The sequence below is a fragment of the Globicephala melas genome, chromosome 6 (assembly GCF_963455315.2).
Source record: "Globicephala melas chromosome 6, mGloMel1.2, whole genome shotgun sequence".
Lineage (NCBI taxonomy): Eukaryota > Metazoa > Chordata > Mammalia > Artiodactyla > Delphinidae > Globicephala > Globicephala melas.
Genome location: NC_083319.1, coordinates 53,036,516 through 53,061,672, shown reverse-complemented (window position 1 = coordinate 53,061,672; position 25,157 = coordinate 53,036,516). Strand labels below are relative to the sequence as shown.

The following is a 25,157-nucleotide window of genomic DNA, read 5'->3' as shown; positions in this document are numbered from 1 at the left end:
TTTTTCCTAAAATGGCCGTTTTCGGCAATTCTTCAGGAAGACGTATGAGGTGTGACTCTAAAGGAACAAGGCAGATGTTTTTCCCATGAATACACAAGAACACTTATGCCCAAATAACTGCCCTCTTTCAGAGCAACCCGTTTCTAACTCAAAAGACAGAGGGTGCTTATGAAGACAGTTTATCAGCCCCGTAAGAAAGTCAGTTTTGCTGTTTCCAGCTGGGACTCCTCTCGTAAATGAGAGGTCATTTATGCTGGTTGTCCTGAAGCTTGGAGAGGCAGAGACCCTGGGCTCCTGGGCCAGGCTGATGCCGGAAGCCTCGGGGAGGCTTTCTGTGCCTCAGAAAGCAGATGGACCACGTTTATTTGTGGGCTGCCCACCTGCTGTACGTGGGTACAACTGGCTGAGCGTCACCAGTAAGTGTCAAGTCACTAGGAGTCAAAGCAGCTTATTCCAGGACACATCTGAAAGTATCAATACTTTTAAGAAGGACAAGATAAAGTTCTAGAATCCGCATTTCCCTGAGCTGATTCTCTCTGGACTAAGCGCAGCTTCTGAGCTCTAAGTCAGCATTTCCCAATGTGTGCTCCATGAAACGTGAGCTTAATGGATTATTAATAGTGTTCCCTGAAAAGGGGGCTTCACTGGTCAAATGAGTTTGGGGAATGCTGGGTTAGACAAAGTTCAGCAGGCTACTTCACACAAAACTTCCCAGAGCCTCTAACCACGCTGGGAATTCTCCAAGAAGCTCCAGGACTAGAGTTTGAGGACCATACTCCGGGGAAGCGTCACCCTGGACATCAACTGAAGTTCTGACTTCCCCACGCTGCTAGGACACAAGATAGACTGCCAGCCCCGTGGCTCAGCCCTAAGTATCCAAACAGAATAAATGAAGAAAGGCTCTTCACCTAGAACCAAGATTCTCTAAGTGTATCCACTTGGTCACACTTGTATTTCATGGCAATTTCTCTGTAACCTAATTAAATGCAAAGGGGCTTGAGCCTGACATCCGGTCACAGCCTCCCTCCCCCACTTAAAGAAATGCCGAATGTCTGGTGCCGATGTTGCTAAAACTAAATTTTGACTATAACAGCTTCTTAGCCGGTCCTGAAGGGACAGTCAATACTAACAACATAATCACGACGCTAAGGGCTGTTAATAGCCATGGAGGGAATTTAGATTTCCTGGGATGGAGTATGTAGGGCTGGGTACCACGTGCCACCTTTCTTTTCAGCCATATTTCTGTAAATGTAAATTTCACTTACCACTCAGGACACAGAACCAGGAGTTATCCTCAAAAAGTTCTCCTCCACCTCTCACATCTGGTCTGCCCTAAGTCCTGTCAATCATGCCTCTCTCTGAGTACTTGCTCTCTTGCCTTCACCCCCATCGCCATGTCCAATGCTATGCCCCTCTTCCCTTGCACCTGAGGACCCAGTCATACTGAGAGACGTGTGGTCTCTAGAAGGGGTCCTGCTTTTCCATACCTCCTCCCTGGCCGCCTACACACATGGGTCTCAGCACCTTGGCTGCCTCCGCCCACCCCCCCACCCCCATCTGCTTGGGGGATTTCTACTCCTCCCACAAGCCACCGACTGACTTTGCGTTCCCCCTTCCTACCCTCCCACCTGGCATGTACACTTGATTCATACCGTAGATGTGCGTTATTCCTTTATATAACTCTTTCCAACTGTGCTTTAAGGCGTTCCATTTTACTCATTTCCCCACCCCCCGCCCCCCATTCTCAATACTTACACAGAGACTGACACATAGAAAATGCTCAGTGCCTTTGAACACATGGAGGGATTTTTTTTAAAGAATGTTTAAAAATTAATCATAAGGCAAGCTCTGAACAACATGTCTTAAACTTGGGTTTCTGGGGAGAAGCAGCATATGTGACAGTACGGGACCAGACAGACTCCGCAGAGTCCTGAGGAGGCAAACGTCAAGCCCCTTCTATGCCTCTGGAAATTGCAGTTTAAATGTGTCTTCAGTGGAAGGATTTATCTGGATCCTAACTACCTATGGCCACATCGTCTCCTCAGAGAGCCGAGGCATGACGCTGGGGGCTCTTAATACCCTTTAACGTTATTAATCCACTTTTCATGGTCACATGATTATTTTGATGCAAGAGGGGATATGGGGTGAAGGAGCTTAGGCCTGTCCTTGTGCACTGCGCTGGGCGTTTAGCCTATATCATGCCTTTTAGACCACATCATGCCTTTTAGAGACGATAAAGCCTCCTTCCTACGTGGTTGAGCTGGAAAGATTTACCCTGGTAGTTCATCATTTCAAGCCCCCCAAAGTCAAGCGTTTCTTGTTTCAGTTCCGAAATTCGAATCCAGACTGAGTTCTTTCTCGTAATGGCAAAAACAGAACACCATTCTCGATGCCTCTTAGTACACAGTATGGTTCGTGTGTCTGGCTTCCAGGATTGCTCACTGTTTACAATAAGAAATACCCCAAACTGACAATCTTGCCCACCAGTTTCACCTCCGCACAGACACGGATGGGTACAAATCACCCCACGTTTAATCTCCCTATGTAAAAGGGAAGGCCACAACTGGTGATGGTATGTATTCTGAAATACAGGACACAGCTTCAATTCTTTTGCCTCCTGGCCCTAGATTGGATCCTATACCAGAGGGGAAAGAAGTACCATAAAGGACGTCATTGAGTCAGTTGACAAAAGTGGAATATGGATGGCAAAGTACTGGCTCGATATTTTTTTTAAAGTACAGGCTGACCCAAAGGGGGAAAGAAATGTTATTTTCAGTGTACTAATAACAACTCCTAACCCTGGCGAACCACGCACATCCCTCTTTCCGCCTCAACTATCATCATCTCAGTGTGGCAAAATCTCTAGGAAAAAAACACTTCTGCTTCCCACCTGACAGAAGCAGAGGCACACAAAGGTTAAACAAGCTGCCCGAGGATGCTTAAGACCACACAGGACAGGTCAGCCCAGAAGTCACGCCTTGAACCCCACCTGGTGCGCAGACCCTCCACACACGTGACTGACTCCACAACCTCAGACAGGGCAGGCACGCGCACGCGGCACCCCAGGTGCTTCTCAGTAAGCTTCAAAACCAAGACAGCATGGAGTTAAGAGGCCCGTGGGACGTAAGACAGAAGCTGCGCTGGAAGTGGTGAGGGAAAGCAACAGAAACCCATGGCTGAGTGATGCTGGGGGGACCGTCCCGCTCAGTGGCGGCTCCTGATGCCTTTGTAAGGAGTGCAGTTACAGGATGGACACGCCCAAACTACAACACAGCACAAAAACTTCAAAAGCCACGACAGGTGTTTGAGAATATCTGTGCCTCCACCTCCCACTCCAAGGAGGGGTGGTCAGGAGGCCACCGGAGAAATTGGCTTCCAAAGGCCGAGTCTTTAGGAAATCAGTCTGTTTGGTGGACCAAGGGATACCTGTATTTAGAGACCCGGGAATACAAGACAGATCCTGACCTGTTTCCTTCTATTTCCAACTGAGAATTACTGGGCACCTTCTCCACGTTACACCTGTGGTAGAGTAGAAAGAACACTAGAGTCAGAAGACCTGGGTCCTCGTCCCAGCCCGGCTCCTTCCTCTTAGGCTGGTGACCTCGGGTAATTCATCTTGCGCTCCCAGCTTCAGTCTCCTCACCTACCTGCCTTGCCAACCTCGGGGGACTGTTGGGAAGATTACTGGGGACGTTTCCTGCTTCTCCCGAACGCGTCAATACCTGTTACTCTGGTCTCATTTCCCTCCACACGTTTCCATCCGTCGTTCTAGAAGCAGTGGAGGAAAGGCAGCGTTTGCTTGGCGGGGGTAAGGGGTGGCCTTAGCAATGTAGTAGCTTCGGCCTATCCGAGTCTAGCTCCTCACTTGTAAAATGGGGATAATACCTCAGAAAATGGTTGTGAACCCTGAACGGGATGCTGTACTCTATTACAGCAGCCAGCACGCAGAGGGGGCACCGAACCACAGCCTAAATTGGTTTCTGAACACCATCTAGGTAGTCAGCTCTCCTTCCCAGACCTCCATTCTTTTCCAACAGATCACCAAGTTAATGATCTTCCACTGGAAATGACAACCACCACGTGAGGTCTCTGGCCCTTCCTTCTCCAGGCCTCTAGGGAAGCCCCTTCCATTGAGGAGTTTGCAACTGCACCACTGGCGTTCCTTCGTGTGGTGGCAGAGAAGTGGCTGAGAGGGGTGTCGCGCCCTGGGAAATCCCTCCATCCTCTCTAGATCTTACTCCAGGCAAAGACGGTGCCATTGGCATATACAGCCCACGTCTGGCCACTTACACATTCCTCCTCAGAGACCTTACCCACTGTGCCCTGGGAGAGCGGGAGACACTACAGAAGGTGCAAAGCATAAATCCGGGAGTGGTGAGGCGAAAAGTACAGGCGATGTTGGGAAAGCAGAGAAGCGGGTGGAATGTCTGACAGACAAGGGAGAGTTGCACGTTGGAAGATGAAGTTGGGAAGGTCCTAGGGCCAGGTTGTGGAAGGCTATCTTTCCCACGGTGAGAAGTCTGGTCGCTATCGGGTAGGCAATGAGAAGCTACTGAAAGTTGTTAAGTAACCACTGACGAGAGGGGATCCATGAATCAGAGGCAGGAGGAGAAGCAGGCAGCGTGCAGCCGTCCAGGCACGGCCAGCGACGATGGTCAAGGACCTGATGCAGATGGTGGGTGAGGACACAGAAGTGGTGGGGGGCCTGGGAGAAATGCTGAGGAAACTCTGTATGTAAGGGCGTGTTAGGAATAAGGCACAGAATTGGGACCACTTTTCTCCCAACACACTGGGGACCCTGAGGTGATGATGGGTGTTAACCAAGGGGATACCGAAGCTGAAACAGACCGTGTTGTCTCAGAATGTGTAGTCGTGAAGAGCATTCTGTAGACATGTTACAGGACATACTGCACATGCTTTGGGGAGAGAGGTGGGCATGGTTCTACGATCTGACACTAACGGAGATTACACCTCATCGGGGAAGGAAGGCTCTGATCAAAGGAAATTCCAACAGAATGCTTTCGAACGATTCTGATAAGGAGTATGTGGGGACAGACCTACACGGGTCAGCAATCTGACGGAAAAAGAAGTACAAACACAACAAAAAAGCATATTAAATGAGGGTATGGATTTGGCTTTCAAAATGTATGTTACTACAAATTAATTTTAAAAAGACAGTGTGAACACTGGTGTGATTAGTCCACCTCGGATGGAAGACTCAGGATAACGATAACTGAGGGAAAGCCTTCGACATCACAAATACCTGAACACGCTTCAGATAAAGCACTTTGGGGAGATAATACTGGAAAAAGAAAAGGCAACTTTTTAAAGTAAGAGCCCATCCCTTCTGGAATATGGGTTGACGATATGTGGGCCTTGAAGACAGTAGTTCAGCCTTACTCTAAACGAGGGAAATGCTACAAATGACTTTCCATCTGTATATAGGAATTCATGTACAGGAATTAAACAAGTACACTTAGTCCTTAGGTTTGCAGTATTCCCAAGTCCTTAGAAAGGTACTATAATGTAACGGGGTAAAATGCCGGCTCTCTTTTCCCCGGTAAATGCAGTGATAGTGATATACATAAATATATATATCATATACATAAATATATATATATATCATATATATATCATATACATATATATTTTCCCCCCCAAAAGAGACCATAAACTCAAGATAATGTTATTATATTCTTATTTAAGGGACTCACGTGACCCCACCTTCCCTGAATCTCCCAGGCCACCTGCCTGTTCAGTACTATCCGGGCTATCTCCTCTACCACATGGCGAGCTAGTGGAGGTAAGTACCGTGAGTCTCTTTTTACCCTCTGGCCCTCAGGGCTGGAAAGCAGGGGGGAATAATACAATTAATATTTCCAGAATCAATGAATGATTTTCTACAATGTGGGGAGAGCTAAGATTCAGAAGAAGCTGAGGCCTTCCACCATTCCTAGGGAAGTCATCAGTGTTTCTTAAAATGAGGGGCAAGAAGAAGACAGTCTAGCCTCCGGGAAGAGAGCAGAGGCTGAAGGGCATCAGGTATCAGGGAGGAAGGAGCCGTTTGGCCACGCCTGGCCGCCCCACTGTGTGCCAGGGTCAGGCAGGTATCTCCCGCCTCCCCGCCGCTTCCCTTGTCCATCCTCAGAGCTGCACCTGAAGTCCAGACCCTCTGCAGACAGCGAGGCCCATCCTCGCAGTACACTCCTGCTGGTCAGAGCGGGAGGAGGTGATGATAACCGCCTCATATTCTGTTTCCAGACTCTTCGGGAACACGAACGACGCTCAGATTTGAAAAGCAAGGCATAATAAATGTTGAACAAAAGCTACTGATAGGAGAGTTGATAGAGCATATCAAGAAGCTTCAGATGAGTTCAAGTGTCCAGTTGCAAACTAATTACATCCTGAAAGAGTGTGTAGATTGCTTTTGCTAACGATGTTTAAGAAATCACAGAGACTAGATACGGAACCAGAAGACTAAGTCTCCCACTTTCAAAAGGAGAAGGGAAACTCGAGGCGGCTGTGCCTGATGTGGACCCTTGGTCAAAATTTAGAGGAAATTATTCAGATGCCACAGGGCTACAGAGAGAAGATAAATGACATCGTTAAGTACCGGTAGGGGGTCCGTTAGAAAAAGCCATGGCAAGCTAACCTCATTTCATCCTTTCGGCAGGGTTTCTAGGTTGATGGATCGGAGAGGCCACAAACACGGTATATCTTGGTTTTAGCTTTTTTTTTGATAACCTTGAGAAAGGATAGATGAATGTGGGTGACATGACAGCATGGTCATGTGAGTTCACAGACGGTTCATCAACTCTAAAGATGACTGATTAATAAATTCACATCAACCTTAAGTGATTTTCAGGGGCATGTCACAGAAGACCCGTCCTTTGCCCTTTAGAAGTTTCTTCGCAATAGCTTATAGCAAATCTTCAGATGACAACAACTTAGGAAAACAAGTAAACGTGGTTTTGTTTTGTTTTTTTAAAAAAAGGCATAAAATAATCAGTGTTACATCGATAGGCTAGAATGGTGGTACAAAAATCAGTAAGATGAAACTCTATAGGAATAAGTCGATACAGGATAAAAAAAAATCAGAGGTTTAGCTGAAGGCTAACCTTGGCAGCATTCACGTGAGATAAGAACTGTGTGTATGTTTTGCGGGAGAGGGAGTTTTTCAAGAAGTCGTGTTTTCAACGTGAGTTAACTCTGAATCAAGGTTGGTGAAAAAAGTTAACACGCTTCTGAGTTATGTTAACAGAATTTTGGTGTCCAGAATAAGGAGGCTAGCCATCCTGCAATTAGCCGCCATCGGAATACCTCTGGAGTTCTGGGTGCTATGTTTTCCATGGGACACTAAGAAAGTAAAATGTGTCTAAGGGCGGGGCGGAGTTGGGGGGTACTGGGATGGCTGGAAGTCCAGGCATCACTCAGATAGCAAAGTGACGTGTTACAACCCGAAGGAGAATGTCCTAAGGCAGATACGTTTATGAATATTTTAAAGGACATTTCTCGAAATGAGAACAGATTGACTCTCTGAAGTTCCAAGCAGAACAAAAGCTATAAGTCAGAGGGCTGAGTCTGTTTTCATATAGGAAATGCCTGTCGTGTTTAGAGCTGTCCTTTGGTGTCGCAAACGGCTTCCTGACACAGTGAGCTAACGCTGGGCATGTCCGCACAAGGTTAGATGATGGTCTGCTAGAGGCAATGCAGGGGGACACATCTGGGAAACTGGACCAGGTAGAGCTAAAACCCCTTCTAACACTAAGAATTCCCTCTAGGAATCTCCCTCCTTATCCAAGGAACTGTAAGCCATGTCTCTAGACTTGGAATAGCTCCACCAAACCCAGACCCTGCTTTTTCACCATCACCATCTCTTCACGGGGGCAATTTTAAAGGGTACAGATGCAAATTAGGATGGATCCCTTTTCCAAGACAAAAAAGATCTTAGGTTAAATATTATATAAAGGGAGAATATCATTTTAAAAGCCTTCTACATAACCATGCTTATTAACAGATCAAAACAAAGCCTTCCAATAATACTTCATATCAAGTTTTCTATTTGGAGAAATAAAATGGTGGGAACGGTAACAAGAGATCAGTGCTACCTCTCGTAGAGATTACCGCAGAAAAATTTTACATTTGTGAATCACACAGAATCATTGGCTCTCGGAGGGGAGAGGGGGGGGTCACATTTTTTAAAAGCATCCCCCTAAAAAAAATTAGGACTGGCACTGAAAACAAAGGCAATAAATAGACACAAATTATCCTAGTTCTTTTTAAACAATAAAAATACATCTGTCCCAGAATCGTGCAAGAACTTTGAAAAAAAAAAAACTGTCTCATAAGAGCTAATTAATTCTTATGTATCAGTTAAATATAGATGGTAGTTCTTATTTAATACGCTGCTGATGTACACGACTGTCAGAGCTGTAACATTTGACTGAGGTGATGGGAAGGAGGTTAGTCCAGGTGGTACTTCTTTCACAGGTAGGTTGAGTTACTATATTAGTCCCTGACTTTACTGGTGCAAAAATCTCAACACATGGCGAAGTACATTTCTCAGCAGCATTTTCTAAAACCAACCAAAAATATGATGTATCTAATTAAGGCCCTCCTAATTTGAGTACCTCCTACTTGAGCACCAAATTTGGTAAGAGACATAAAAAACATAAACTGAGTAAGTGCTTTTTTTCTAGAGGATCACTAACACGAAATATACATGAGACATGTAGCAGTGGAGAATTCAGAACATACTTCCCAGAAGTACCTAAACGTGGGCAGTAATAGAATGGGGGACCTCACCAGGGTACTTTCAGGAAAAGTAAAACAAATAAATAAAACCAGAGAAAGGCGGAAAACAAACAAACGATTCAGTGTCTGCAGGTTGAAATATTTAAATAGCCTCTCCCTATAGTACAAGCAAAGACATGCTCAGTCATCATTCCCAGTGAAGCTGTGCTTTCTGGTTTTGGAAATAACAATATGAAAGCCGTACAAGCAAGGACATTTTCTTTATAGTGCTCAGAGCTCCATTCACCTACCTGATTTGCTATAAATCGTCTGAAAGGCTGATTATTAATAATTAAACTGTTCAAAGAGCTATATTAACTCATCAAATCTTCCTAATGCCTCTAGAGGCAGGTACAGTAATCATTCCATTTTGTGGACTAGGAAACTGAGGACCAGGGAGGTTAAGTAAATTGCCCAGCTGCTCCACAGGTAGTAAATGGTAGAGACAGGATTCAAATGCAGGTAGTTCAACCAAGACAAGAGCTTAAACTACTGTGCTATGCTTAGCTGAGGTTAAAGAGACCTAACTTCACACTACTCTGTATTTGGGGGTGGGGGTGGGTTCTGGAAAAGTCATCAGCCCATAGCCCTGTGCATCAGGAAATCACAAACGTAAAAGGCTACGGAGGCAGCAGGTGATATAAAGGAGTGAAGTGGGCCAGGAGCAAAAAACACGATGATAAATGGCAACTGACACTCCATATTGGAGGGACGATAGTGAGCGACGGGGATGGTGGCCGCCTAGAGCAGACCGTCTGCAGCGGGTTGGGGTGTGGGTTCCACTCCTACTGTTACCTTAGGGAAGGCTAGGTAGAGTGCTGCCAGATTTTTAGGTTTTTCCAAAAAAGGGGGGAGGGGGGAAACCCTGACGTTTTTATAAGAACTCTCTCCAGCTTTATGTGTTTGCTTAAAAGAAAAAAAAAGGAAAAAAAAAAAGAGAAACATGAAATAAAACCATCTGTTGGCAGTACGTGGTCCACTGGCTGGTGACTCCTTTTACACCATTAAAGGAGGAGACAGCCATCACCTGGCATAAAAGGCCTGGCTTTCAAACCTCCAAGGACTTTCTTGGCTCTTCTCAATGCTACAGCAGCCCTAGGCTCACTCAGCAGGTAATGAACACAATGCCTGTTAGATATCAAGGCATACCTGGTCCAAGCCACAGGCATTTTCACTCTCCCGGGACAAAGGCAAAAAGTTAGAGGTATGTGCAGAGTGGTACTCTCTGCTTATTTTTCTCTACACCAGGGGCTGATAAAATAAGGTGAAACTGTCCAACCTGGCTTCCTGGAAACTACTCCTGCTTCCAGCCAATCTACCAGTACAGCTGGGGAGGCACAGAAACTTGACAGAGAGAATTACTGACTCCGAGTTTACAAGGAAGTTGGCGTGTTCATCTGGGCAAAGAATGATCTCGTGGCCAAATTTTCCTTCCTAGATTACTGTCATTCCCCTGTGTCAGTGAACAGCTTATCCAAACCTAATGTAATGGGGCTGCCCTTTGTGGCCACTTTAGAATGCTCAAAGGGAATGACTTTAAAAAAAAAAAAAAGGAAAATAATAGTGAAAATAGTAAGCAGGGAACCTGAGAGACCTGGTAGGCAGAGAGGAGCAAGAAATTCTGACCCTTCCACACGCATCTGCTCCTATGTCCCTTTCACCATTTCTGAAAAGTCTTTATATTTTCTCTAAGGAGCTATCAGTAAAACCCCATTGAAAGTTTCTTGCTTTTTATACCACTTAATCTTCACGATGAGGTTTTCTTCCTCGTATGAAGACATGCAACTAAAATTACCACGAAGAACTAAAAGCACAACTTATTTGTAGTAACCAATTCCAGTTATATAGAGCAACACCAGTGAATGTCAAGAATTTTTGGTAACGAAAAGTTGATTCATGCCACTATGTAACTTAGAGGGAAAACAATGTCAATTTTTCAACTGAAGTGAGATGTCATCTTCCTATTAAAACCGCATCACATGATTACTGAGTAGAAATCAAATCAACCAACCAAAATGTAGCCTAACTAGTTTATCGACTATACAGGGCTGCCTGACACCCAAGAACATCTTTACTTTGGTTTTCAAATAATTGTTTATTGTTTAAAAATGGCCTGGGGATAGTGTCCAGTACACATTTCTCAAAGTTCGCATTCGCAAGTTCCATGAAAAAGAGGGAAATTTGCTGAAAAACCATCCTGTCTAGGTAGGGTTATGAGAAAAGAGGGAGATGGCTCGAACAAGTGCTCAGAAATTCAAGTGTCTTGGAAGGAAAGAAGGAAAGGTATTTTTGATGGAAGCTTCGGTTTGGCTTAAAACAAAGTCCTAGCATGAACATTTACCTTAAATATGTGATAGAACTCTTTTTCTCCTCTAACACCTCAATCCAAAGGTACAATTTCACTCTCTTTCCAATGCTTCCACATCAGTGATGGTATTTTGGAAATCCTTAAAGAACCCTTCTCCAGCTTAGGTTTTTTTTTCTTTCATTTGGTCATCTAAACTCCTCTTTCCAAATACCTTAAATAACACCTGGTAAACTATCACACAAAATATCAAGAGCAGCCTCTCTGAATAGAGTACAAGTTTACTGATACCTCTGGAGCAAAAACCATCAAACAGGAGGTAGAAAGGGCCCGGAACCCAGCGTACACCTTAATAAATCTTGCTCTGCAGGCAGCGTTACCTGTGGTCTTGATGAAGATGATGGAGGTGAAGGAACGAAACGCTCACCTGTCTTTGTAGTTTATCACAGTATCGATGATAGCGTTCATCTGCTTTGTCAGTTTAGGGGGATTTGGTGACAGTTTCTCAGCCGGAGGGCGACCTCTCCTCTTCTTGGCCTTTTCCATATCTTCTTTTGCAGGATCTTTATCCACATTTCTTCGTCTTTTTCGCTTCTTAAGCCGTACTTCCTCTTCCATTTCTTCCAAATTGCCGTCTTCAATGGCCTGTTAATAGGGAACGAAGGAGAAAAATTCAAGACGAGAGAATACCGAAAAGAAAACAGTTTACATAAGTAGAATAAAATGAAACTAACAACAGCCAAAAAAAAAAAAAAAAAAGTAAAAGTTAACAGTAATCAGTGAAGTAAGAAGAAAAAATAGAAGACCACCATATTGGATAAATACATCTTTAACCCAAGTCTGTTTCATGAGCAAAATAGGTGAAGGCCCGAAACACTAATAGCAAAGAATGTGACAAATATGAAAAGATCTATACATTTAAGTGTTTGAAGATAACTAAAACCAAATGACATTTCAGCTCAATATAAGATAAAGACCTTTATTGTCTCATTACCGTAGAAGGTAAAAGGGAAACCAAAAAAAAAGGGGGTGAGTGAAGAAGAAATTTCCCTAAGACTGCATCCTTACAATCATATAAGCTTTGATCTTCTCTTCTTTGAGGTTTAACATCAATTTATTCGTGATTCACAACACAAAATCAAAATTCCATCCAGATTTTCTTCTAACGTAGCAATTAGTAAACAAGGAAACAGGAAGTACAAAGCCACATTCCTGGGTAAACGCACTTAAACCATCCAGATCAAGAACACACACACAAACAAAAAACACTTTTTTCCAATTACCTGCAAACGCTTGCTTTAAACCAGAGCCAGCAGCACTAATGCAGAGAGATAATAAAATAGCTATAAAAACAACCAGGTATAAAAAGAAACCTGTTCATAAATGGCTAAAAGATCCATGTGACAGACCCAGAAGTTTAAACTTTTTTTTTCCCCCTAGGAAATCTCAAAACTTAAGAAGAATAAAGGGAAAGAAACAGAAACAAAAACAAAAACTGCAAAGAAAAAAAACAACAATAGGTAAGAGAAAATTTGACCATGGAAAAGAAGATTTTTAAAAAGACCTTGAAATTACATTTCGAGATTGGTTTCTTACACAAAATAAGTGATGTTATTTGTTCCTCCTGCCCCTCAATATTGCCTCCAGTATGTCTCGTGGCTGAAAAGAGCTCTAATCATCAGGCAATTACCTTCATTTCTCCACAGCACCAAACATGGCTAATATTTATGATCATGTGAGTATAACAATCAATATAAAGAGTGATTACAGCTCAGACATAATTTCTTTCACTTATGTACAATGCCTTCTGAAAAAGAAAGGTTTTGTGAAGAAAACCTGGTGCAGAACACAAAACAACCTGGCATGTTAAAAATGCCAGTGGGATTTAAAAAAAAAAAAAAAAAAAAAAAGGTTTTCTATGCATCTTCCAACGTGCAACCCCACAGAAGCAACATGCACACAGACAGAATCCTAAAGGGACAGTCTGAGCCTAGGCCTTAATAATCAAAAGACAATTGCCATCACGATCCTACAGTGTTCAGATGATAACCACTATAAAGGAGGCAAGGTCTGATGGGTTATGAGGAAAAAGAAAAAGGAAAAAGAAAAGCTCCACGTTATTTCATTAATATTCATTTGCCTAAAAGCAGGACACCCACTATACAGCTAAACACACTGCAGCTAAAGCGAAGATCAAGAAGAGGAAATTGTCCCGCAAATCTTGGAGGCTGAACATGCTAATAATAAATACAGCATGCAAGGCTTGTCAACAGTTAATGGTACTGCTCTCCTCAAGCACCCAGTTACACACAGAAATACGGAGAACACCGGCTTTTGATGTGTTACACACCTACACATGCCTGGGATGTAGTTCTACTGAATCTTCAAGACGGCAACGAAAAAGGATATTTACCTTACCACTATCAGCAGGCCGGCTATCGGAAATCACAGTTAGTGGGGATAAAATTAACAAGCCAGCAAAGCAGCGAGCTGCTAGTCTCTTCATCAGCTGATCAGGAAAAAAAAGAGAGCTGGGGAAAGGCTATGTTTTCATATACAAGTAATTTTATTTTACTGAAAATTTAATACTGAAAGGATTGTGGATACTCAAATCTGCTGTTTCATTCTACCCACTACAAGGCCCGAAGCCTTCCTCCTTCAGCCTGTTTTAATATTGACAACTACTTATCATATTTTTTTCCCCCTTATTATTCCAGGCAGCAGAATTAGAGATTTTAGCTCAGGTGGTTTCTGATTCTTACTTGCATTTGAACAATTAAGCCAATAAGAAAACAAATTAATATTCAAATTTATTTTTTAAACAATTAAAACCAGGTATGCTTTTATTTTTTATTTTTGTATTTTAAAGCTCATTTTAGTGCCTTGAAAAAAATAGGCTGCATGGTTTTGGAGCAGTCTAAGATGAATTTTTTTCTTTTTTGGATAAAAGACTTTTTCATTAAATGCATGTAAGTAAAAGCAATGTGCATGTTCTCAAATATTTTAATACAGTATGTTATTCTCTTTAAAGAAAATCCCGAACAACTGTGACACTTCACTTTCAGTTTCATGCTGTAAAATTTTTCATTGTTTTTCTTTTCTGTGGGATAAATGATGAGGGGGAAGCTGTGAAAAGAATATTTCTACTTTACCTCCTCCCCCCTTAATTTTGCAAAAAAGGAACAAAGCATAAGCTTGTGATATTTGGACTTTTCAGTCTCTAAATCTGGGAGTAGCTAAGAAGCGAAAACAAATTAAACTGCAAAAAGAACCAGTGAAACGATTTTTATTACAATTGCTAATACGTGCAGATTCTTAGTAAATTTAGGTTTTGGAATCATAAGGAAACACACAAAGTACTGACCATTATTCCCCTTAAATTAAGGTTTTATGCAGGAATGCAGAGAACTACAAAACATCTTCCCTCCTCCCCAAAGACCCCAAACACATCCATATGCAGTGCTTTATGTTCAGGGATTTCTAAGGGTCTTTTTCTAATGGAAATCAATTCACTAAATATTTCCCTGTGCTTTTCGCACTTCGAGTGGAGTAAGATTACTCCTGCCTGTAAGTAAAATTATGCATGGAAAATTTTAAACTATTCTCCTTAAAAAATTATTTATTCAACTGGCTTCACTGACACCACTCAGGGCTAGGGGCGAGTGACACACACACAAAACTTGCTACACAATGCTCAAGTAACTACCCCACAAAGAATTCCCTTCCAAACCTTTTACCAGCACAATATTGAAATAAATCACAGAAGCAAACCCCCAGTTTCCGACTGGTGACGTGTTGCGCAAGAGTGCGAGCCCTAATTCAACATACAGACGGCTCCCATGCTGAACTGCCTCTAGATTTAATGAAGTGAATAGGAAGGAAGTCGGGGAAAAAAAGTGTACAAATAAGAAATTAACACTTTCCTTCCCTACCCAAACGGTGAGACACAACTACAGCGAAGTTTGGTGAGGCGCTTCTTCCCTTAAAGGCACACGGCACCCACTTGGGTCCCGATGCCACTAAGGAAAAAACCCTTCTGGTGATAAAAATCCCCAGCCAAGTTAAAATAGTTAAGCATATTTCAGCCTGCGTTTTTTCCTGAATGAAGCTGGGAATTACTCTTTCCTCCACTGGATGGCAACCTTCTCCACCCCCACCCCCCCTTTTCTTTTTCTCTTTCAATTTTTTTTTTTTTTTAAGAATACATGATCGTGACACAGGATGTGCAAGGATGAGATACAGAGTGGCTCTTTCCCCAATGAGTTAAGAAAGCAGCGTGTGTGTGTGTGTGTGTGTGTGTGTTTGTGTGTGTGTCTAGGTTCTGATAACAAAATGCAGGAGATGGTCGTGCAGGATTAGCCGTTTTAAAGGAAACACTTTGCAGCTCACAGAGCACACAGCAGACCCGGGAATCAGCTGCACGTGGGTCCAGCCGTGCCCCTCTGTCATCCTGACACACACTACATCTTTTAGTGAAAGATGAACAGTCCAGAAAGTGTGCATTATCTCTGCTCTTCTCAACCTGTGGTATAGTGGGGTGCTATTATATGTAACGCCACAATACCAGGCAGCAGCAGAACGGATCCATGACTATGAATAGGTAAACAGGGACAAGCAAACAAAAGCCACAAGCCAACTCCGGGCGCATTGTTTCACTGTGGTTGTCTTTTCCACTCAGCATCTCCAAATTCACCAAGCGGTGCGGCACAGCCCTTACAGTGGAACAGACCATCTTAAGAAAAAATGAAAGGAGCAATTCAAGAGCAATTCTAGACAATGCATGGGGCATCTCTTGGATATGAAATGTGAAATTTAGTATTTTAAATTTAAATATCTGCCCCCCTGACAAGGTCTCTCTTTCCCTCACCTCTCCCCCCTGCTCTGGGGGTCCTCCTTCCTTAGGACCATAATTGGATTGCAGAAGACGACTAGGATGCTGCCGGGGCTGTGAGGTGAGGGTTACAGAACTGAGGGCTAAGCAGTAAAGACAGGATTGTTGCTAATTACATGTCAATTCCAGTGCTTCCTGGGGACCACTAAACTCGATTTCAGTATTCAGGGAGACTAAACCTCCCTCAAGCCCTGCTAAGACCTGGAAGCAAATAATACAGGTAATGAACCTCCAAACAACCAGAGCTATTAATAGCAGCAGCAGCGACAACCAATAAGTGGACTTTTTAAGAAAAATATAAGATTTCTTGTATGAGAAACTTTCTTATAATAGGAATATTTAACAACAAAAAATTGAACGTGGAGCTCTTGATCAAAACGCCACATCATTTTAGTCACTCGGTTTAATAAAGACAGTAGCAATTTCGGATGCAGAATTTCAGACCCATGGCTGAAACTGGACAATTGTTAAGTTTTTGATTATCATGTAGAAAATAAAGGGAAGCCTCATGAAAATGGAGTCAGGAGGCCACAAGGGGGAGCTCTCACAAAGCCCCACTCCACAGTCAATTACAGGAAGAATTGCCAATTACAGGGCCCAAGGGAAGAATCATCAACAGGACAGAACCACCAGTTACAGGACCCAACCAGAACAGATGCATGGGTGACCCTTGAACAACATATGGGTTTGAACTGCATGGCTCCACTTACACAATGATTGCTTTCAATAGTAAATATTGTACCAGAGCACTACATGGTTTGCATTTGGTTGAATCCCAAGTTGGGTGTAGAGGACCGACTATAAATTACACACAGATTTTTGACTGCTGGTATGGTCAGTGCTCTTAACCCCGGCATAGCTCAAGGGTCAACTGTACATCGCATCTTTTATAAGACATCTACTAACCCAGCAACTCAGCCAGTGAGAAAACATTATCACTCTGAACTTTCCCTTTTCTCCATTGGAATTTTATTCAAAACAACCCCTCCCAACTTCCTTTTTCTCCATAAAATAACGTTCCTCTCCTTTGTTTGTTGGAATTGCCTGTGGTTTTTGTTACAGCATGCTTGTCCTGAATAATGATTCTCTGCCATTCCTGAACAAGCTCATTTTTGCTGGTAAAATAATTGTTTTATTTTTGAGGTCAACAATTACCACCCCTCAAAGCAATCTGTTAAACAAGTATGCATAAAATCAAATTTCCAGAGGTGAAATAAGCAACACACGAAAAGACAAATATTGTAGATTCCACTTATATGAGAAAGGAGAACAGTGGCCCTCAGGGAACAAGTGAATAGGGGTACAGGGAGTGACTGATTTATGAGTACAGAATTTCAGTGTGAGATGATGAAAAAGTTCTGGAGTGGAGAACGGTGATATTTAACAATGTGCTTAAATATAAACTTAGAATGGCTAAAATAGTAAATCTTACGTTATGTGTTTTTTACCCCAATAAAAAAGTCCCCGAAAAAGAAACCAAATTCAATATTAAGGAAAAATCCCCAACAACTGCAGGTTCATACGCATCCTAACACCTCAACACACAATGCTAGTGAGATCTTGCTAGCTTTCCTTCCAAACTCAAACCTTACAGTATTTCAACAAGAAGCACGTTTGGTCTTGTCCTGGACAATGACTAGAAGCCTTTTCAAAAATCCTCAATTATTCACTCATTCAATGTTATTCAGGAAATATCCATGATGCAAGGAAGTACCTGGACACAGACTTTATACTGTTGTTAACAAATGCCTCAAATACTCAACAAAGGAAACAGCTTAATCTGAAGGCTGAGGATTTTAGCATAGTTAAAAAAAATTTTTTTTTCCTCTGGGGTGCAATTAACTGATGATACTTTAAAAGACCCTCATTTCTTATTTCACTCGTTTGTCAGGCAGCCCGGATACCAGCTCTCCCTTTGTTTGGGACTGAAATGTACAAGGCTGGCCATTAAGGGAAAGCAGATGGGGCCTCAGTTTAACTGAATTTCTGGTACTGAGAGCTTTTCAGTTTCTTGTTTGACAACTTTAGATCACTTTTGCAAAAATGACCCAAGGCTCTTTCTTTCCCCACTAATGGCATAAGGAAGCCACATAAGGACACCTGGAGGAGGAGGGGAAAAGGGGAACCACACTTTATACAGATGAGACAAGGTAGATTAGCACGTATTTCGGGTAAAAGAAATTTGAGGTTGGGCAGAGGAAAAAGCAGAGGGACTGTAAAAACTATTTCAGCCACAAGACCAACTATGGACCTTTGGGCAGTATTAAGCATAATACTCCATCCAGAGAATGACTTGGATTTAGTGGAGGGTGGCCCCCCAAAACCTTTGGTCCCGTAGACCCTTCCACATTACAAACCTAATGTATTAACACCTCTGTTCTTGCGAGTTAGGCACGTGCTTCACCGCAGCACCCTTGGTGGAATCAACCACAGAACCCAAGAGAGAACTTGGGAGCCTGCAAGAGGTTTAGAGCAACAGTGGAGAATTAAAAGAAATACACTTCTGCTTTCTTACCCTGAGACCATACATCCAGTTCCTATCAACCCCTAAGAGCCAGAACTCCACCTGCTTGTTTCTAGATCAGGGCTTCTCTGGGGGGCCTGGGCCACCTGTGTACTTTGAGGTTCTCAGGATACTAAAAACATGAAGACACGCCAAAAGAAGGTAACAGACTGCGGTACAATGTCAATGCTTACAAACAATAACTTAATGCTTCTGAGACAGATAGGTAAGACACAATGATTAGGAGTGTAACCTCATCTGGAGATGATGACAAATGGCGAAGTGCAAGTTTTGGAGCCAAATAAACAGTGCTCTTCTGGGCCTCCTCGTGACGGGCCGTCCAGGAGGAACGGAGCCCTCACCCAGGCGTACGGGCCACCAGCACAAGACCAATTCTCTCATCTGTAAACCCACCACGGTTAAAGCATTCAATTCAAACGAGATGGGGCTTAAGAGTAGGGTGCTTGTTCTGCTCGAGGCAGATGTAAAGGCGGCCTCCAAGAGCCAGGTTACAGGGGAGGAGGCCACATAAGGAAAGCGACACAAGAAATCAAGAGCACAGTGGTTTGAGGCCATTTCGTAGAGGAAGTACAGCACATCAATTTCAATACATCTTAAGATACATGGCCTCCTGAATCCTTCTACTACCACCACCATCACCACTTACAGCAGGAGTAGCAGCTAGCACACTGTTCACCACGTGGCCGGGCACTCTGTGCTCTATACACATTTGGTCATTCAACCCTCACAACAGCCCTATGAGATCCTGTTATCGACCTCATTTTACAGATGAGGAAACTGAGGCACAGAGAGACCAAGCCTACAGGATTAAGAGATACCAACTACTCTGTATAAAATAGGTAAGCAACAAGGATACACTACATACCACAGGGAATTACAGCCATTCTCTTGTAATAACTTTTAGTGGAGTACAATCTGTAAAAATACCGAATCACCATGCCATACACCTGAAATTAACGTAAGATTGTAAAACAACTATACTTCAAAGAAAAAATTAAATCAGTCACAGACCCAGGACGTGAAATCTGAAGTTTGGCTGCAGAAACCACACTCTAGCTTGGAGGTTATTCTGCTTCACAGCACAGAGGATGACGCTGAATCATCAGGAAAAGGCTACATTATGCTTAGGCTTAGGTGAACAACACAAATAAAAACATAACATGGTACATCTCAGGAAGACTTCCAGCAAGGACAGACAGACAGACACACATACACACACACGTATGCAGTCCTTGTTTTGCATGGAAATGAGGGACCATATCAATGACCGTGCAAGTTGAAACCGAACGAAGTCATTCCGATAATCAATAGGAAAATTATGATCATTCCACGACACTGACCAAACTTGTATCAAAGCATTAAAAACTCTTACTGTGGGTTATGCATGTACAGGGAAATGAAAAACAGTAAAATGAGTATGTAGAACACTAATTCAAAACATTAGAAATATGACATTAAAATGGTAGAAAATGTAGCAAGAAGATTTGGATAGCACTTGGCTTCCTTTCCTTCTCATCAAATAGCTCAGGATACAGAGCAAGTCTTTTCTAAGCCTTGGCAACTTGCCAGGGATCCACTTTCAACATTTTATCCTCTGCCCTTTCAATGTCTTGACATCGCTCAGTTCCCTTAAGGTGAACTTTTCTCTTTTTTTTGGCTGGTGTCACTTCCTCTGGGACATCTTCATCTTTTTCCTCACAACCATTTTCTTCATTATTTCGGTGAGTTCGCCTTCACTAAGCTCCTCTGGCCGAATATCTGGATTCCACTGCGAAGGCCACTTTGTGATCCTACCTCTTTCTTCACTTAAGCTCTTGATATGGTTCTCTTCCAAAAAAGATCTGTCTCATCAGCAGTAAACATCTGTGATCATCACAAGCTCCTGCCTTAACTAATCTTTGGAACCTGGGTGCAGATTTCACAGTCATGCCCTTACGTGCCCTGGCAGCACCACCAAGCCCACTCAACGATAATCAAATCATGCCCATTTCTGAAATGATGAAACCAGCCTTTACCGGCAGTAGTATGTTCTTCTCCAGTTTCCTTGTAATTATCATTTTCTTTCAATGTGGCAACTAAATTCAACACTTCGGCCTGAACACTAAGCAAACTGATTGGATTTTTTTTTTAATTATTGTCATGGTCTTCAATCCAAAGTAAATACTCAAATTCAACCATAAGTGGCTTCATGTTCCTAGTGCAATTTACACTAAAATACGTTAAGGTGACTCCAGCTTGCTTTTTATATTCATCGGGCTTTTCCAGTATGATTTGTATTGTAGTTTCATGAGGACTCCTACCTTCAGCTTGATGTTGCCCTTTTTAAATCTTCTAAATACATCCAATTTCACTTCCTGTGCTGTTACTTTTTGTCTCTTTGCTCCACGTTCACGTTTGGTGTTCACTTTCCTCTCCTGATTATTTTTGTGGGTTTATCACTGGGACATGAGGAGGCACCACAACCGCATGCTTTGCTGTCTGTAAATGGACTGAACAACAGATGCTCAGGGACCAATCACCAGCACACTTTGGAAGAAGTGATATGATTGGTCACTGATCATGATATGCATCTGTTATTTATATAGTGATTTGTGGACTGAAGAGCTAGCAGCACAGCTTATAATTTACACAGTTAGTATACCACAGTGTTAGGGGCTGAATTGTGTCCTTCTGCAAAATTCTTATGTTGAGGTCCAAATACAGTCAGAATGTGACTGTATTTGCAGACGGGGCCTTTAAAGAGGTTAACTAAGGTAAAATGAAGTCATTAGGGCGGACCCTAATCCAGTCTGACCGGTGTTCTTCTAAGAGGAGAAGTTTAGGACACAGACACACAACCCTGACAATACCTTGATCTCAGACTTATTGCCTCCAGAACCATGAGAAGATCAATTTCTGTTGTTTAAGCCAACCAGTCTGCGGTACTTTGTTATGGTAGCCCAAGCAAACTAATACATATGATAACCGAAATTTGTGGTTGGGGGACTGATTTTCTTAACGCTATCACAGTAATGGAAATTTGTACATGTTGCAATGGGGCAAAGAAAAGACTGCTTGTATGTATATAAAACATCCCTTTGAATAACTGATAGCAGCCTTTATCTTTCACGCCATCCTAGAGTGTAAGGGAAACTGTCCTACCCTCAGCACATCCTGCCTGGCATTTACATTCCAAATTAGGCAACTCCTCCCTGCCCTGGTCTCACCCTGTGGGACTGGGAATGGGCCCCTGTTCTTAGGATGGGCTGTCTTTAGGCTTGTGCAGGGCCTGGCTTGAGGGTCTCCGCATAAACCCAAGTGAGAGTGACTGGCTGAGTTAGTTCACTTCCCTTAGGAATTTGAACTACAAATGTGAAAGAGCATTCCACATTGGTGTGAGAGTTGAAGCTGAATGAAGGTCATGAGGTAGCACGTAGGCCTGAGATGTTATAAACGATGAACAAACAGGAAACAAAAAAGGATAACAGGAAACAAACAGGATATGCAAAGAGTATACTGTGTGAAGGAGAGAGTAGCTGGTCTCAAGGAGGCCACAATTCCATAAACACAACACACACAAGTATCTGGTTAGGCTATATAGATACATGCATATGAACACACATACAGATATGTACACACACATACACATGCATACACACACACATACACACACACACATTATGAGAGTGTCAGTAGAGGAATGTCTGGTTCCAGTTAAAGTTGAGAAGCCAACTGGGAAATGTACAATAATTTCAGATTTAGATTTGCTCACGTCGTATCTGTATGGTCCTTCTAAGTATACACAAGGCTATTTGTCAAATATGACTGTCCTGCTTTATTTAATGCCAAGTCAATAAAGCTAAAAATAAAGCTAAAACAGAATTGTTGAGCCCCAGTTAGCTAAGCAATATACACGTGTTGCAAACACAATTTGCAATGCAATAAACTTGAAAATGAATCTCTAGTTTTAAAGCACAAACAAACAAGTACAGAGGTAAATATGGCCAGGGTTTACTAGTAAGCACACTTAGCACTGTTCTGGCCTTGCGCTGTTTCCATAGCTTTGTGGAATCCTAAGCCAGGACGAGCAGTTTTGCTGGGAATCCCCAGCTGAAATCAACACGGGCAGAATCAGAGATCCCGACAACTAACACATGGTCAGCAATTTGCATGAGGCAAACAAACAGGGACGGGTTCTAACGTGCAGTGGCATTCCTATGTAAAGGACATGCCCTAAAATGCATTCCAGAAATAAAGCATCTAGAGAAATTTTACAAGGTGCACACCTGAGCAAATCTGAGGGAAGGGACTTCCCTGGTGACACAGTGGTTAAGAATCCACCTGCTTATGCAGGGGACACGGCTTTGAGCCCCGGTCCAGGAAGATCCCACATGCCGTGGAGCAACTAAGCCTGTGCGCCACAGCTACTGAGCCTGCGCACTAGAGCCCGCGAGCCACAACCACTGAAGCTCGTGTGCCTAGAGCCCGTGCTCTGCAACAAAGAGAAGCCACCGCAATGAGAAGCCTGCGCACCGCAATGAAGAGTAGCCCCCGCTCGCTGCAACGAGAGAAAGCCCGCATGCAGCAACGAAGACCCAACGCAGTCAAAAATAAATAAATAATTGTATAATTATATATAACTACAATTTAAAAAAAAAGAAAATTTGAGGGAAGCCAGAAGGCCCCCTCAATGGACCTCCACTCAAGACTCTACCCACAGCATGGATCTTCTGCTCTCTCCACCTGCCTCTGTACCAACACCCAACTGTGTTGCCCAACATCTTGATGCCAGTTATGCTTGTTATTGGAACTACGTAATTCAATTAGATAGTACATAAAATTAAATATAGTTGTGGAAATAGCGTTCTTATTTCTATAAACAGTGAGTACAATCGAAGACATAAAAGACTAGTTGCTTAAAAACAAATCAAAATACTGTGGAATTTGGCAAGGACTAGACTCCTATAATTAGGGAAGAGCCTGCCCTCAGTTCGCTTTGTTAATACTAGGATTCTCCCTCAGGTGAAGGATGGGTTAATTAACTAAACGAGGGCCATCCTTTCACAATGGAAACTTATAGCAAATCAGCACAATGTATAGTTGATATCTTACAGTTTTGTCATTTATACTGCAATAAAGCTAAAAGTTCTTTTTTTTAAAGATTCTCACGCTTGGGCTTCCCTGGTGGCACAGTGGTTGAGAGTCCGCCTGCTGACGCAGGGAACACGGGTTCGTGCCCCGGTCCAGGAAGATCCCACATGCCGCGGAGCGGCTGGGCCCGTGCGCCATGGCCGCTGAGCCTGCGCATCCGGAGCCTGTGCTCCGCAACGGGAGAGGCCACAACAGTGAGAGGCCCGCGTACTGCAAAAAAAAAAAAAAAAAAGAAAGAAAGAAAGAAAGAAAAAGATTCTCACTCTTAAAAACAGCAACACTGGAAATCCTAAGTGATACATAGCGTGTGGCACTTATGCAAGATAGACCACCGCATTCTAGTAAGCAGGCTCAGAGGAAACCCCAGCCTTACATCAAAAATGTGTCAAACAGATATACCTTATGTTTTTCATTAAAGTTTTCATCTACATACAAGTGACGTAGCATTTTCTCACCTTAACTAATATTTTCATTGACAGACCAGCTACTGGTTCCGATTATTTCAGTCAAGGCGGCTTCTGCTGTTTTTTTTTCCTTTTTGGAATAGGGGTCACAAGGAATGTCCTATTAGCTTGCTTGTTGTTGTTTTGGTCATCCAGTCCTTTTCTCCCCTGCACTGAGATGTAACAGCTCCGTTCTGAGGATTTCCTACGTCGTTATGGGCTACATCCCATTGGTCAGATCTTAAATACCCCTTACATCACGTGACCGCCCTATTCGCGTTCTTCAGTTTTCCTCAGCGAATCAATTCAAGTCTCATGCCTGGAGCCTTGGGATCACCGTGACCTAATCTTCCCCCTTCTGACCTGCCTTCTTTCCTGGTATGTGAACGCACGCATAACAAGGATCACAAGCCCGGTCCCTCCCCAGAGCATGCCACGCTTCTTCCCGTCTTTGTGATTTCTCACACTCCTCACCTGGAGCGTCTTTCCCAAACCCTCGTATCCATGATTGTGGTCCCTGCTTCAGGGATCTACCCTCTACTCAGATCTTCTCCAGCTGTGAAAGGTCTTTTTTTTTTTCCCCTTAGAGACCACGCCTTATTTTTCTCAGTTCCCCTACAGTCTCTAGCACAGTACCGGGAGGGAAAAGTTAGGGAGTATAAATACAGTCAAACACAAACTCAACGTTTAGATAGGGTTCCCTGGGAAAACTGCTCCTAGGTATCTACCAGCTTACTGAATACTACGATTGAGTTCAAGTGTTATTTGTTCTAGACGTTTCTGTGAACCCTCAAGTACAAAGTTATCAACTCTAGCATCAAACCCTGTCTTCCCTACATCACTCTCAGGTTCTCATCCCACTTCTCACCTTCAACTTCTACAGTCATCGATACTGACGACTCTCCTTCCTGCCACACAGTAAAATTCTTTTGGCAACCGGGACACTGATATGTTTCAAAAGTTGCCCAAAGTTTCCTGTCTCCCGTATCTATTAATCTCCTCTAAAGCTTGTTTTATTTCTCTTCCATTGCTCCTTACTTAAAATCTCTCCTTCCTTGAAACGCTCCGGTC

The 25,157-nt window shown here is 43.0% G+C and overlaps 1 protein-coding gene across 6 annotated transcripts in view; it reads right to left on the bottom strand.

Annotated features, from left to right (window-relative positions):
- The window catches only part of SMARCA2 (SWI/SNF related BAF chromatin remodeling complex subunit ATPase 2), a 172,684-nt gene that overhangs the window by 21,913 nt on the left and 125,614 nt on the right, over positions 1-25,157 (bottom strand). For all 6 annotated transcript variants that reach the window (XM_060300876.1, XM_060300880.2, XM_060300878.2 and 3 more), the window contains one exon: positions 11,526-11,743. In XM_060300876.1, coding sequence (XP_060156859.1) covers positions 11,526-11,743 — 218 coding nt within the window. The remainder of the gene's footprint in view (positions 1-11,525; positions 11,744-25,157) is intronic.